The sequence below is a fragment of the Liolophura sinensis genome, chromosome 1, assembly GCF_032854445.1.
Source record: "Liolophura sinensis isolate JHLJ2023 chromosome 1, CUHK_Ljap_v2, whole genome shotgun sequence".
Taxonomy (NCBI): Eukaryota; Metazoa; Mollusca; class Polyplacophora; order Chitonida; family Chitonidae; genus Liolophura; species Liolophura sinensis.
In genome coordinates this window covers 42,871,003-42,886,368 of record NC_088295.1, presented here as the reverse complement: position 1 = coordinate 42,886,368, position 15,366 = coordinate 42,871,003, and the positions used below count along the sequence as shown (strand labels likewise).

The window sequence follows — 15,366 nt, the reverse complement described above, 5'->3', positions numbered from 1 at the left end:
GACAATTAGTCGAATAATTCAGGGCCTTGGAATTTGGTGTATACAGTTAGTGATCTGATAAGTGTTCTAGTACATTCTAAATATATGTACATGAAAGTGACCAAGTTTTGACTGCATGAAAACCTGGAGGATCCTGGAGGAAATCAGTGTATCTTGTAGGTGATCACATGGAGGAAATCTTGCACACCTTGGAGGAAACCACAGCACCTTGCAAGACACATGTACACGTACATGAAAGTGATCAAGTTTTGAGTGGATGAAACATTTGCACCTTGCAGGTGATCATATAGAGGAAATCTTGGAGGGAACTCCTGCACCGTATAAATGTACATGTACAGATGAGGTGAAGGAAACCTGCCAGATTCTGGGGGAAACCCTTGCATATGGCAAAGAACATGTACAGGACAAATCTCCTGATGGAGACCCACAGGAGAGAGGTTAATTACAACATGTGGCAGTGATTGTCAAGGCCAAGCAGGTTTGTATCCAACATCGAGGACACGTTAAAATCCCAAAAAACAATGTAAGCAGGTGAATCGAATAAATGTAATCCCTGCTTGCGAATGGGATTGAATTCATGTTTTGGATAGTCTAGCAATGATAAGGCAAGCACCTGAACTTGTACAAGTACCTTAACACGTACAGTTTACTATGTTCACCTGGTCCCCAACTACAAGCTGCAACAGCTTACAGCACACTCTGCGAGGACAAATTAATGAAATGAAGTTCTGAGATCAAAATCCCACCTAAAGTCCAGCAGACTTGAGGAGGTGCCAGCTGGAAACCAACCACTAATGAAATGACAAGTGTTCACAAACGAACAGCTGAATACCTCTCTGCAAGGAATATCCTCCGACTGTGCGATACTACAGTTGCATTGTTTTCCTCACAGTTCCATCCAGGATTGATGTGTCCGAGTACAGAAAGGTCAACTAGCCTAATCAATAGCTATCGGGTTTTCTTAGAAGCACTGCAAACATACCTCCTTGCAAATTAAGCGGAGAAAATGAGGCACTATCTCCTAGTTTCGAATACATGTACATGTAGCTGCCTGATGCTTCAACTTTATTTTATCTTTTTAACAGTACACCATCTTCAATTTCTTCTTTTGCAGTTTAAACTGTTCTTGTGTGAAACTACACCACAGATTTTTGGGGGACATTACATCCCACTGCACGCTATATTGACGCTCTTATACCAAGACTACACTGTATTTTGATGAAAATTTTAGGGCAAAATATTGTATTTGACATAAAATTTCATCTATGGATTTGTCACTCATTCTACCCGATTCTAGTCATCCTTAATAGAAACGTGGCTTGAAGTTTGTTTGGAAGGCGGGATGATATCCTATAGGAAAAAAAAGTTTCAGGACAAAGTAATATTTCATAACCTTCATTTGCCTCCAAAAATACAATTTTTTAGGGTGAATTTTTAAGACAAATACAGCAGTGCACAAAGATGCTGTCAACAAAACCCCAAGTGCTCTGGGGTACATTATAACAGGATTCCCAAACCACAAAACATACTTGTAAATGTAGACACATTCTTGCATTCATGGTGCTTACAAGACATAATGACCGTAGAGAGCTACCAAGCTACATGTACGTATCTAAGTGGATGGGTGAAATAAAAATCTAATGTTATTTGGAGACAGGAGAAAAAGAAATCTGGACACCCTGCTCAAACAAAAAATGGCCCCAAAAGAGTTGTTGGAAATCTTACTGCTTTCTTATTTCAGTCTAAACCTTGGGGAGTCAAACAAGGGTATAAAAAATTGGTATAAATAGGCTTTGTTTTGAAGGGGACTCTTTTCTCAACAAGACACTACCGAGTTTACTGCAAAATGACATGCAAATGATGACAATCATTTTGTACACATCATGTGCATGATTTATGTGCAAGGTCTGGCTGACTATGAAGGAAAACAGAACCATCTAGTGCAACAACAACCCGACAGATTTGGATGAGCTTATTCATAGAAACTAATTAGCGGGGATTAACTATTCATGATGGCAGACAGGGTCACATGGAGGATTCCTACTTAGGATTAAGTCTCATGAGGTAACTCATAAGTAAGGGATATCCTGATTAATTTTAGATAATCTGCTATAAAAACAACTTAGAAGAGCTCACATGTATGAGACACATGAATGATAAACTTCATTCAAAAAGTTCAATGAATAAAGAACTGCAATTGTGAATTTGGTATTTCATACAATACTTTTTAAGATACCAACCCAAACATTTTGTTTAACAGTGATTCTAATACATAATACACTAAGTCAAGAATTCGGGTAAATCATGATACTTAATATGTGCAAACCAAATCAACAATGGAGTATCCCTTTCGTGATATTCTACTCTACATGTGTGCAAATCCTGAGCTCAATACATGCTGCACTTTTTGAGAAACCACCCCTAACACTTTGTTTAACATTGATTCTTATACGCAATACATTAAACCAGGAATTCAGTAATTTATGATACATAATATGCACATATCCAATCAACGATGAAACATCCTTCCCGTGCTAATGTGCTCTACGTGTACAAACCCTGAGCTAAATACTGTTATTTAGCAGTACTTTTTAAGATACCACCCCTAAGTTATTTCGTTTAACGTTACAAGCAAGCTAAAAATGTTGAGTAGTTTGATGGTTTGAGTCTTTTTTTTGTACATCACAATTGAGGTTCTACAACTGGTCCCTCCCACCCTCAATACGACAATCAAAACCGATGATTTCATTCATTACATGAAATAAATATTCCTGTTCACTTTTTGAGGTCACCATGTCTAGAATTTGCAGAGCATTACTTTCACATATTCCAAAGAACTTTTAATTAATATTTAATGCTCAGTCTTAATTAAATGCAAATTAAGACGATGGTGTTTAAAGCTCAATATACATGTATATTACATGAACAATAAGTATAAATGTATTGTGAACATAAAGTAGCCGACTCTTTATACATGTACGCCCATCTGCTTTAAAATCCTTCTATATTTCCACACTTCCGGCACAATTAATGCATATACATGAATCTCTGAGCCTTTACCTTTCACTGATCTCCCTTCCAATATTTACACTGAAATTGTGATGCTGCATGTTGTAAATGAAACGGAGATGAGTCTAGAATAGTGGTGATGAAAAGCGCTTTGATACACTTTTAACATCACTTGATCTTGAATATGGTCTTTAGTCATCATACAGATTTCTAAGACTGCATAATACTGTTAATAAGTGTTAGCTACAGGGCATCAGCAACAAAGTCTTTGTACAAGAATTGATATATACAAGTATGTCTTGTAGAATAATGGCCATCCAGTCACAGTGCATGTAAATACAGAGTCTTCTCCAAAATCATGAAGCTGCATAAAATTCTAACAAACTGATAACAAATTGAAATGGTTGAAAAATTCATAAATTTTGGGGGATAACAATGGTTCCATTCTACAACATAAACAAGTGGTATGTATATGTATGTGTATACTTTTTTTTTGGACGCTGAGGAGCTATCAGGTGTGTGTGCTTCCAATTTTCCGAATTCCATGCACCATTTAAAATCAACAGAAATCAAATATCATTTTTTCAGTTCTGACTCTTTATCAAAGATTCTTGTTATTTATTTATAATTTGATTGGTGTTTTACGCTGTACTCAAGAATATTTCACTTATACGACAGAAGCCAGCACCATGGTGGGAGAAAACCGGGGGAAACCCATGACCATCCTCAACTTGCTGGGAGACCTTCCCACTTACGGCCGGAGAGGAAGCCAGCATGAGCTGGACGAAAGATCCTTATAATTTCAGTCTTTAAGGCATGTACATGCATAGGATCAATCTGCTCCCCAAGCTACAGTGTACAGCGTATACATGTGGAGATGGAACTACAAAGTCTAGTGATCTTTCTATCACAAAGAGCTGCCCAGTACAAAGAAAGCTCATCCTGCTGGACAAACTGAACAAACATATGGTAAGTTCAGGAGAAACTCCATCTGACTGGACAAACTGGACAGGTGCTTAGGTCAGATGAACATGACACTGCTCAGGAAAATTGTTTCCGACAGCTACAGTTTCTGAAGCCAGAGATAACCAGGCTAATTGGGAATTTACAAGCATCAGTTATGCACATTGGCTGCAGCTATATAAAGGTGTACATGCACACAGATGTTCATGTAGGTTTACATAGTGTGAAGGCAATACACACTCAGACTATACATCGTTAAGCTTTGAATGCCACCAACACCTACAGCAAGTATATGTACATGTACATATGTGCCCTATCATGTCTACATGAATAAATTCAGCAGTAATTCTAGATCCTACCTAGTAAAAGGACTACATGTATACTGATGACTTAAAACACACTACGAATAGAACAAAAGAGTTCAAAGAAGGCACACAATTAAGACAACCAGACTCACATCCTCTTCACAAAATTTACCAGCAAACCATAATTTTCCAAATGAGCCAGACTGTCTCACCACACCTACACAATATCTGCCAGTAAACCATAATTCTCCAAATGAGCTGGACTGTCTCACCACACCTACACAATATCTGCCAGCAAACCATAATTCTCCAAATGAGCCAGACTGTCTCAAAACATCTACAAAATATCTACCAGCAATCCATAATTTTCCAAATGAGCCAGACTGTCTCACCACACCTACACAATATCTACCAGCAAACCATAATTCTCCAAATGAGCCAGACTGTCTCAAAACATCTACACAATATCTACCAGCAATCCATAATTCTCCAAATGAGCCAGACTGTCTCAAAACATCTACAAAATATCTACCAGCAATCCATAATTCTCCAAATGAGCTGGACTGTCTCAAAACATCTACACAATATCTACCAGCAATCCATAATTCTCCAAATGAGCCAGACTGTCTCAAAACATCTACAAAATATCTACCAGCAAATCATAATTCTCCAAATGAGCTGGACTGTCTCACCACACCTACACAATATCTACCAGCAATCCATAATTCTCCGAATGAGCTGGACTGTCTCAAATCACCTACCGATATATCTACCAGCAAACCATAATTCTCCAAATAAGCCAGACTGTCTCACCACACCTACACAATATCTACCAGCAAACCATAATTCTCCAAATGAGCCAGACTGTCTCAAAACATCTACACAATATCTACCAGCAATCCATAATTCTCCAAATGAGCCAGACTGTCTCAAAACATCTACAAAATATCTACCAGCAATCCATAATTCTCCAAATGAGCTGGACTGTCTCACCACACCTACACAATATCTACCAGCAAACCATAATTCTCCAAATGAGCAAGGCTGTCTCAAAACATCTACACAATATCTACCAGCAATCCATAATTCTCCAAATGAGCCAGACTGTCTCACCACACCTACACAATATCTACCAGCAAATCATAATTCTCCAAATGAGCCAGACTGTCTCAAATCACCTACCGATACATCTACCAGCAAACCATAATTCTCCAAATGAGCAAGACTGTCTCAAAACATCTACACAATATCTACCAGCAAATCATAATTCTCCAAATGAGCCAGACTGTCTCAAAACATGTACACAGTATCTACCAGCAATCCATAATTCTCCAAATGAGCCAGACTGTCTCAAATCACCTACCGATATATCTACCAGCAAACCATAATTCTCCAAATAAGCCAGACTGTCTCAAATCACCTACACAATATCTACCAGCAAACCATAATTCTCCAAATGAGCCAGACTGTCTCAAATCACCTACACAATATCTACCAGCAATCCATAATTCTCCAAACACCCACACTGTCTTAAATCACCAACACAATATCTACCGGCAAATCATAATTCTCCAAATGAGCCCGACTGTCTCAAATCATCTAAACAATATCTACCAGCAAACCTTAATTCTCCAAACACCCACACTTTTTCAAAAACTTCTTTATAACTTCTTCTGCAAAACCTAAAGCCTTAAACACAATGAGACTTCATAATATAATAATATCTGCCACTAAACCTTGATTCTTCAAACACCATGCTAGCTATCTCACAACCTCTTTACAAGACGTCTTTAATTCTCACAACACCTACATTGTCTCCTAACATCATCACAAGATCTTCGTGTACCAGCATGTCAAAACCATGTACCAGCAAGTCAAACCAAGTACCAGCAAGTCAAAACCATCCACCAGACAGCAACACTGTCAAACAATCTCTTTATGGGCCCCACCATGACAAGACCTTTATCACATGAGTTTTAATAGTTATGAGTACCATACCACCCATTATTCAATGTTGCAGAGCTGAAGTGATAGGATTTGCCTATATATACCTGCATGCATGGCAGAACCAATTTTGTCTGGTTATGCTCATCCGCAACTGTGTAAACAGTGACACGGAGGGTCTGAATTAATCAATGTCCACTCACAATAAAATATCAATAAATAATGTAAACAACCCTTACAACTTTTTATAATATTTGACACAGTGAATTTGTTTCTATCCCATCGAAAGGTTTGAAAATCGAAGAATCCATGCTGCTGTTGGCAAGAGCCACAGTATAGTAGAGCTGACAGATACAGGTACATATATACACGGTCATAAAGTACTGTCATTTATTATAAATACTATAATAAATATTTAGGGATGGCCAAATGCATATGTATAGGCCTACATTGGTTGATATAATCAAATCAAGCAGGACAAAAAGCTTATACAATGTAATGAAAGTCCCCAAAGCATCCATGCACTGACGTCACTATTTTATTCTGGTAAAACCTGTGTTCAACGCCCATACCCATGAACCCTTATGTATCTGATACATTGTGAACACGCATTGAGCGTCCATATCTATTACAAGAACATGTACACAATGACAAAATCAATCACTACCTGGTCTCTCAACAACTTCTTCTTTGGCATTTTGTCAAACAAAGTACTAAACCCATTGGCCTAATGTTTATAGCGTATGCCATGAAGTCAAGAGACCTGGGATCAAACCCATGTCGGGTCATACTAAAAACATTAAAAATGGTTCTTGTTGCTGCCTCCCTCGGCAATGGGAGGCAAGAGCAAGGAAACAGGACTGGTTGGCCTGGTGTCAGTAATTGTGACTGGGTGGGGTGACATGTATGGTGTCTTTGGCAAGAAAATTCAGTGGCGATGACAGCGCTTTGGCAGCATGGATTGTTAGGTATGACTCAAAACCCCAAGCATACATATATTAAAAAAATCAGCCGTGCCTCTAACTTCAGAATTTGCCAGCCCTAAAGTCACTGCTTGTCAAAAACAAATTTCAGATGGTTTTCATATGTACAGGGCACAGCTCTGTTATGTATACTACAGGTATACAAAAAACTGGTACATGTAAGTGGATATTAGCCTTCACTTTCCCCGCAGATGAAGATTGCACCATGACACACATTTTAGAAATATATGTTTGTGAGTGAAAGAAAAACTAATCCAATATTACATATGTACATATGACATACCTTGAGTTGTATGTACATCAGATGGTATACATGCATATGTTTAAATATTACACACATCTAATGTGTGCTGAAATGCTGAAATAGACGGCACACATTTTTCTGACAGAAAAAAACTGAACTACATGTGCACCATGAAAATGTAACCTGATTAGTGAACCAGTAGTGAATTTGTAAGCTGTTACCCAAAAAATTAACTATATATACATGACAACATCAAAGGGAATTTCTCAAGCATACCTGTCAACATATACATAACTAGGCTAACACTGGCCAATGTAATGTACTCATGTTACACAATTCTCTCCATCAGGAATGTCAACAAATCACTAATACTATGCTGGACACACCTGTATATAGATGTGTACATTGGTACATGTGCAGTACAGCTGTTCTTGTGTGGAAGTCAGCATACCATGATAATTTAACGCCATTGTCTTATTAAACAATTAAGGCAAAGGGTGAACGATACAAATGTTCTTGCCACTTGTCTCCAAATTCTCCAAATAAAAATTAAAAGTTTTGACAAACTGAAACTGACCAAGTAGTTTTGTCTCCTAAATCAAATTAAAAATGTGCATAAATTGCACTGAAAGTTGCTCTTTCATATGCGAAAAGGTTGTGGAATTAGGGTATTTACTGTAACGGTAAATGTATACAGTATGTATTATGTATATTCATGTAGCAGACTTTATATGTCTTACATGTAAATGTAAGCCTACGTGTATTAAGTGTACATGTACTTGAGCACGTACAAATAAATGGAAAATTATGTCTCAATATGTGAAAATTTCAAACTAATGGGTGCAGGTTAAACTATGAAGCAAACTGTTTTCCAAATGATTGAAAACTGTGTCGTCCAGCATGTAGTCATACCTGTGTATGAAAATGTACTGAGGAGAACACGTATTGTAACTGTACTACATGTACATATATACTAGTAGACTGAATACTTTTAAAAGTCCTTTTAGTTTACCCCACGAGTGGCTACATGTACATGTAACTGAGGACACAAACCAAGCTCAAAGTGCAAGAAGAACTTGGGGATGCATTCATAATTTACATTCTGGCGCCCAGTTAAAAGGGCCATAACTGAACCAATTTTCCGAGTGAGCCTATAACGTGATTCAGCCTTAATCAGTGGAACTGCAAGTAAAGTGGGTTAAACTGTATCGGTGAATGATTCAATCAGCATTAAATAGCCTGGTACAGGGTGCACATCTTACCCTGGCTCAATCTACACCATGCTTAATCCCCGTGACTTAATTACAGGGAGAAACAGGAGTGTGCAGCTGGCAGCAGCAGTCGCCCGTCTCCATCTTACTTCAGACGCCTTAACGGGCCTTATCTGCGTCTCCGTCAACCACAGGGGCCTTTTTAACACCTACATGTAATCAGATTTGAGGTTCTGAGTGCTGGCAGAGAAATGGCACCTGCACATGTACATATAGGTATGTAGATGGGGACACTCCTGATTCTTCATACACACATCTGTCCATGTACTTGACTAATGCGTAGTTCATATAATACACATATACATGCACACATTACACGTACATGTACACATAATTATTCACAGCCAATAGTGAATAAAAACAAAATGTAATCCTGCTTAATACAGAATAATTACACAAAAATACATGTATATAAGTTACAGCTATTCCTCTTTGCCCAGTTCATGGAGTTTCTGGTTAAATGCACATACATGTATGTTTGCAGATTATTTGGCTGATAAAACTATGGGATAGAACAATGCCCATGTGAACCTACATATAAGAGGACAAAAGACAGGAAGTAAAAAATGAACTCATCGTGGCCTTACAAAACTGCTACATATACAGGACTAGGGAAACCCTATATCTATAGTAGATCACACACTTCATTAACTGCTCTCATAAATTGCATAAACAAGGTATAAATAATTTATATAAATACCCTGGCTGGTTGTTTGTTGCTAAAATGCGGTGTTTGTGTGGAGCCACATTTTATATTGAAATTGAAATAAAATGCCTGTATAATTTTTAATTAATTTCCTCATTAGTAATTAACATACATCAAATCTGTTAAATTTACAGTATTCCCCTCCTTGCATGTTTTGTGTTTACTGTACAATTGGACAATCAGGTTGGTTCAATTACAATGACAACATTAAATAAGTCCTGGGATAATAACTATTCACTGCTTCAATGCATTTCAAAATTTCCCAGTTTTTTTCTTAAGCATATTGACTTAGTTTGTTCTGGGTTAAACACTCTTTCAGTTTATTTAATTGGTCAGATTTACAGACACATGTTCACACAGACATCCATGTGTTGGTAACATAACAACATGCGCAAGTGCAATGGAGATATTTACTCTGAACTTAGCACCTTCTTTTAAAAATCTTGTCACATGACATGGCATAGCATATGTCGGCTGGCCATATCCTGAATATCCCCCCCATAACAGGGTCTTACTCTACAGTATTTATATGTGTACATGTAGGTATTTGGACATAATTCTCCTTTTTTCTCTCTCTCTTTATGTTAATTTCTTTCAAATCTCTAATAATGAGTTTTAGGTCACCTTTTTCATTGTTAAAATTTCACGTGGGTCTGTCAAATCTTGGTGCTTGATACAATAATGTTTTAACAGAACAAACAGAACATCATTAAACTGATCCATTTATATCAATTATTGTTTAATGTGATATTCAACAATTTTTTCACTTATGTGACATTCACTTTTATGGGTGGAGGAAACTGGAGTGCTTAGGTACTCCACCATCATTGGGCAAGTTACTGACAAACTTTCGCATGCCAGATGTACAAATATTCGCACCATATTGGTGAAAAATTCAAAGGCCACTGTCTAAGACTGGGTGCTAACTTGACCATGGTTGCTCTTTTGTGGCAAGTGTAGTAGTGTGCCTCCTGAAATGCGAATGTCGCTTATATTATACATACATGTACATAGCTATTGTCAAGGTGCATGTAATTACATGTACTATCTGAACATACATGTAGGTGATCTCTAAGTCCTAACCCCTGGTCTTGTCTGAATGATTTATTTATTTATTTGATTGGTGTTTTAAGTTGTATTCAAGAATATTTCACTTATACAACAGCGGCCAACATTATGGTGGGAGGAAACTGAGCAGAGCCCAGGAAAACCCACAACCATCTGCAGGTTGCTGCCAGACCTTCCCACGTATGGCCGGAAAGGAAACCTGCATGAGCTGGACTTAAACTCACAGCGGCCGCATGGGTGAGAGGCTTCTGGGTCATTATACTGCACTAGCTCGCTAACCAACTGAGCCATGGAGGCCCCCTTCTGTGAATGAGTTTATACTCCCAATCTATCTACTACTTCACCCATCAAAGATTCACGTATCATTTCCTCGGACCGATGCAGCTTAGTGTATGTATCTAACTGTTATTAATCATCATGCCGCACAGGTAAAAAAAAAAAATAGATATGTATACATGTGTATAAATAAATAGGCAAAATCAATGTTATCAGTGTCACCTAATAATCAGACTACAAGCTATCACTGATGTTCACAGATGCATGTAACTCTCGCTCGGGCATAAACAGAGATCTGCTATTAATTACAAAATATATGAACTGGGAATTCCATCAGCAGAGTCACACAGACATGACATCATTACCCTGAAATATTCACAAATCTACATGCACATACATGTACATCTACCTGTACACCTGTAAAGCCAACATATGGCTAAAAATCAATCATTACATGTGTACATGACACATATTAATGCATTTTGAAGCAATTATCAATGAGTTGATAACTAACACCCTAACTTCCACAGGTGATGTGTACGTGTATGATGCCATTCAGACTCTTGAGAGAGCATCATAAATGCAACAGAGACTGCAGTATCAAACAAAGTGGCTTCTTGTGTAAATACAATGTAGTTATAAAACTTCATTCCAGTAAAGTTTTGTGTGCTGGGTGTGTGTGGGTGGGTAGGAGGTCTCTGATACCACCTGTGCCACAATGCATTTTATGTCATGTACGTAACAAAACTTTCAAGTAAGAACTTGTGATGCTGTCTGTTCATACATACATGTATGTCACTGAAACAGAATGAAAATGGGTATGAAATCATAATGAATACTCACACAGTAAAGTGGTAGATGAAACACTTCCAGCCAGTGGGTCGCTCCAAAAAGTTATAGATTCGTCCCTGTATTGTGGCCTTCGTATGCGGTTTCTTTGTGGAATAACGGTCTTCGTACAAACTTTCCATTTTTAACGCGGACCTATTCGGCATATCCCGAAACTCTGTGTTTTCTTCAGACACGGCCGAACATTCCTCACCGTCAAAAGTGTCTAGAGCTGAGTTATACTCCAGGGTGTTGGGTGTGGTGGGGCAGCCTCCCATTCCATCCACACACATGGTCCCATCCCCAGGGCGCTCACCTCCTGCCCCACCCCCCAAAAGCTCCGTCATCTCTACACCTCCGCCAACAGGCTTCTTGCCATCGTACCAGGCACTTCCAGCGCGACTATTCGTCACAATTGTCGTGTATGTGTCCATTGTGAGTATCACAGCACTGACACAGCAACTCAAAGCACGGCACTATCAGACCATTGCCGCCGGCAGATTACATCCAACTGTACAATACTATTATCACACCAGGTAATTCCTTGGCCCGACCTGACGCTCAATAACCAACTGCTCCCTGGAGAATGCCACGGACACAATGAATGAATTATCATAATAGCTTCAGCATCCTTACCAGTCCAATTTGCACAGTAAAAAAGAATTCTGATCAGAGAATAAAAGAGCACTACACGCTGAAGCTGTGATCAATTATAGTTTGTCGCTTTCTACTTGTGCTCTCCAAGTGACCATATTGGCCTCAGCCCAGCTGAGTGGCCAAGCCTCAAGCCTTGAGTTAGCACATGAGGTAGACTGAACCGAAAGGTCATAGGCAAAGCAGCTGACTTTTCACTTTCCCAAGAAATGGGAATCCAACTTGCTCTCTCGATTTCTCCACTGTTGTCTAAATAGCAATCAATTCAATCAATAGCCAACTAAGCAGTCAACCGCGTTTATTCCTCAATAGATTTCTCCATGTAAAAAAAAAAAAGAAAAAAATTACTAAAATGTGTCAAATTAGCAGCTGCAGGCTGGTTATGTGAAATTACTGGCAGGTGATACTATGTTTGCTTACTGTCGACTGGCTGACTCTTCCTCGCTGGAGTTAATCAGCCGGGTAAGGCAATGTGAGCACTGTGTTAACCACTGCTCTGGCAGGCCTTGAGTTTACCACAGAGTTGGGCTGACTGATCAGTAACAACAGTGTTCCCACATAAAAATACCATCTTCTATCTGGCGGTGGGGGTCCCCTTAACACCTCAGCTTGCCATAAACTGATGTCAGCTTCCCTGAAGGGCAGATAAGGCTTGACTCACCAGGGACCACTCAGATGAATTGCTCATTCTTGAACCTGGGGGACATGCCAGTTAGAATCTGTCCCTGGGCTGAATGGTCAGTTGGTCAGTGGCTTGGCGGCAAGTGCAGGCAGAACTGGGGTTTGCAGTGGGAAGTACCAAGTCCTACTGGCTGAGGCACTCTTCATTAGTCCACAGTAGCCAACTGTTACCCCTGAAACAAAAACAAGTGGAGCGGTATTAGGCAAGGTGTGGAGTGTCACGAGGTGTGTCTGTCACTCTGGCTGTTATTGATCAAACAGGATAGGGCTTGTGTTAAACATTTATAGGCTAGTCTAGGCTCTGCACCCGTGTACATTTATCTTAGAGTCTCCTCAAACAATGGGACAGACAGGTAGTCATTAGGGTCATCAGGAGGCCCTAAAGTAGAGTACGACCACTTTGGGCCACCAGTCACCCTCCACTGGTTCTACATGTCGTTACCATACCAACACACACTCTTCTAAGGCTGATCTATTCCCAAAACAACTGTATTTCAATTAAGGAGCCATAAATGTAGAGCATATGTGCATAGGAACATGCTCGAGGGGGATCTGAGGCGAGCTTACTGTTTACCAAACTGTATACTCAATAATGTTTACATAGTGACACATCAATTAATTAGTTAATAAATTAGTTTGTTATAAAGGCCGTAATATAATAGTGGATATCATGAGTAACATTTAATACCTGTTGGATCATCTTATTGGTTCATATTTCGTGATCACATTTTTATGACCACTGCTCTATTTCAATACATCAGCCTACATGTACTAATAAAAAATATGTGAAACTTAAGTCGGTTATGCGAGATCAGCTGCCAGCTCACTTCATACTCAGCAGTCTAGCTGTAGGGTAATAACCACAAGAGTCAGTACACAGCTGACACTGTGTGGTCAATATTCTGATATTTCTAGCTAAAGAGCAGGGCTTTTTCCACAGATAATGAAGGATCATTTTCCACAAAAACACAAACTTTCATGACCTTGTCCCTTAAGCCATATTAAATAGAAGGTTTACCATAAAATGGTAAAACTGCTCTCACTCATCAAGAGGCCTTTATTGGTGACAATAAGTAGCAGACAACACTTCGGATGTCATTAGCACAGTTTAACTTTAGTTTTCCACAGGTACGGTGTGCTGTGTGCCTCAGTGGGAAAGTTTATCACTGACTTGCCCAAGGTCAGTGGTTTACCTTGTGCACTCCTCCACCAATACAAATAAGTGCAACCACAAAAGTGAAAAGTTCTTGATTATGGCATAAACAACAATCAAAAAATAATATGAATACATGTATTTAGTTATGCAAAAGTGGTAAAGCTACGGCCAAAATGTGCTTCTTTAGTTCCAAACATACATCTACATATATGCTTTTAAATATAAAAAGGTTGAATATTACACTAGGGGACCTACAGGTATAGTTACTTTTTTAAATTATTCTTATATTAATAATCAGCCTGCAAATTATATGTCAACCTATAGAGCTACTTGTCAACGCTGAAAGGTTAGATTGTTGGACAGAAATGTAACGAATGCCTCAATCTCTCTAATGGTACATTTATTGTAATTCTTCAACGTTTGTGCATTTTTGCAAGATGTTTTTATTCAAGCTTATTCTGTAGTGTAACAAAACTGAAGAAACAAATTTTGTTCTGGTATTTCAAATGAATTGAACAAACAATCACATGTACATGTATATTACACACACTGTAGACAATATACTTCCTGCACTTATTCAATAATTTGAATGGTAGTAATAAAATTCTAAAAAAATTTCCACTTGCACAAGAGCTGGTGCCAAACCACTGGGGGCTTAAGTGGAATCCCCACTGGTCACAGGCCACTCAGCTGCAAACAATGACAGAGATAATGACACAGAGCCAACCAGTCTTGTTTCCATGCTCTAACCTCTCAGTGCTGAATGCCAAGCAAGGCAGGAGCAAGTACCATTTATAAAGTCTTTGGTGTGACCTGACCTGGGTTTGATCCCAGGTCTCTCGACTCAAGATGGATGCTCTAACCATTCAGCCACAGAAGCGATCCACTGACATGTACTTTTCCCATGTGAAACTTCAGTCAAATATTTCTCCCAGAATAAATGGTACATATGGTGGATATGTATATTTGACTGGAGTTTCACATGGGAAAAGTACATGTCAGTGGATCGCTTCTGTGGCCGAATGGTACATATGTATATTTGACTAGAGTTTCACATGGGAAAATTTTAGTCTGTTAGTCATGACTGAATAGCTGGATCTCAAAATAGGACTTCCTCAATTCCTCCACCTTTTCGAATATGAAAGAACAGCTTTCAGTGCAAATTATGCACATGTTTACTTTGTTTACTTTGTTACTTTCAGAGAAAAAAACTACACTGATTGGATTGGTCAGTTTCAGGGCTTCACAAAAAGTATCATTTTATCAGTCAACACAGGA

General features: G+C 38.7%; 1 protein-coding gene across 1 annotated transcript in view; it reads right to left on the bottom strand.

Moving 5' to 3' along the window:
- The window catches only part of LOC135476461 (potassium voltage-gated channel subfamily KQT member 1-like), a 39,914-nt gene extending 28,157 nt beyond the window's left edge, over positions 1 to 11,757 (bottom strand). The window contains exon 1 of the mRNA XM_064756494.1: positions 11,613 to 11,757. Within this exon, the coding sequence (XP_064612564.1) occupies positions 11,613 to 11,740 (128 nt within the window). The 5' untranslated portion in view covers positions 11,741 to 11,757. The remainder of the gene's footprint in view (positions 1 to 11,612) is intronic.
- Positions 11,758 to 15,366: the final 3,609 nt, after the last annotated feature.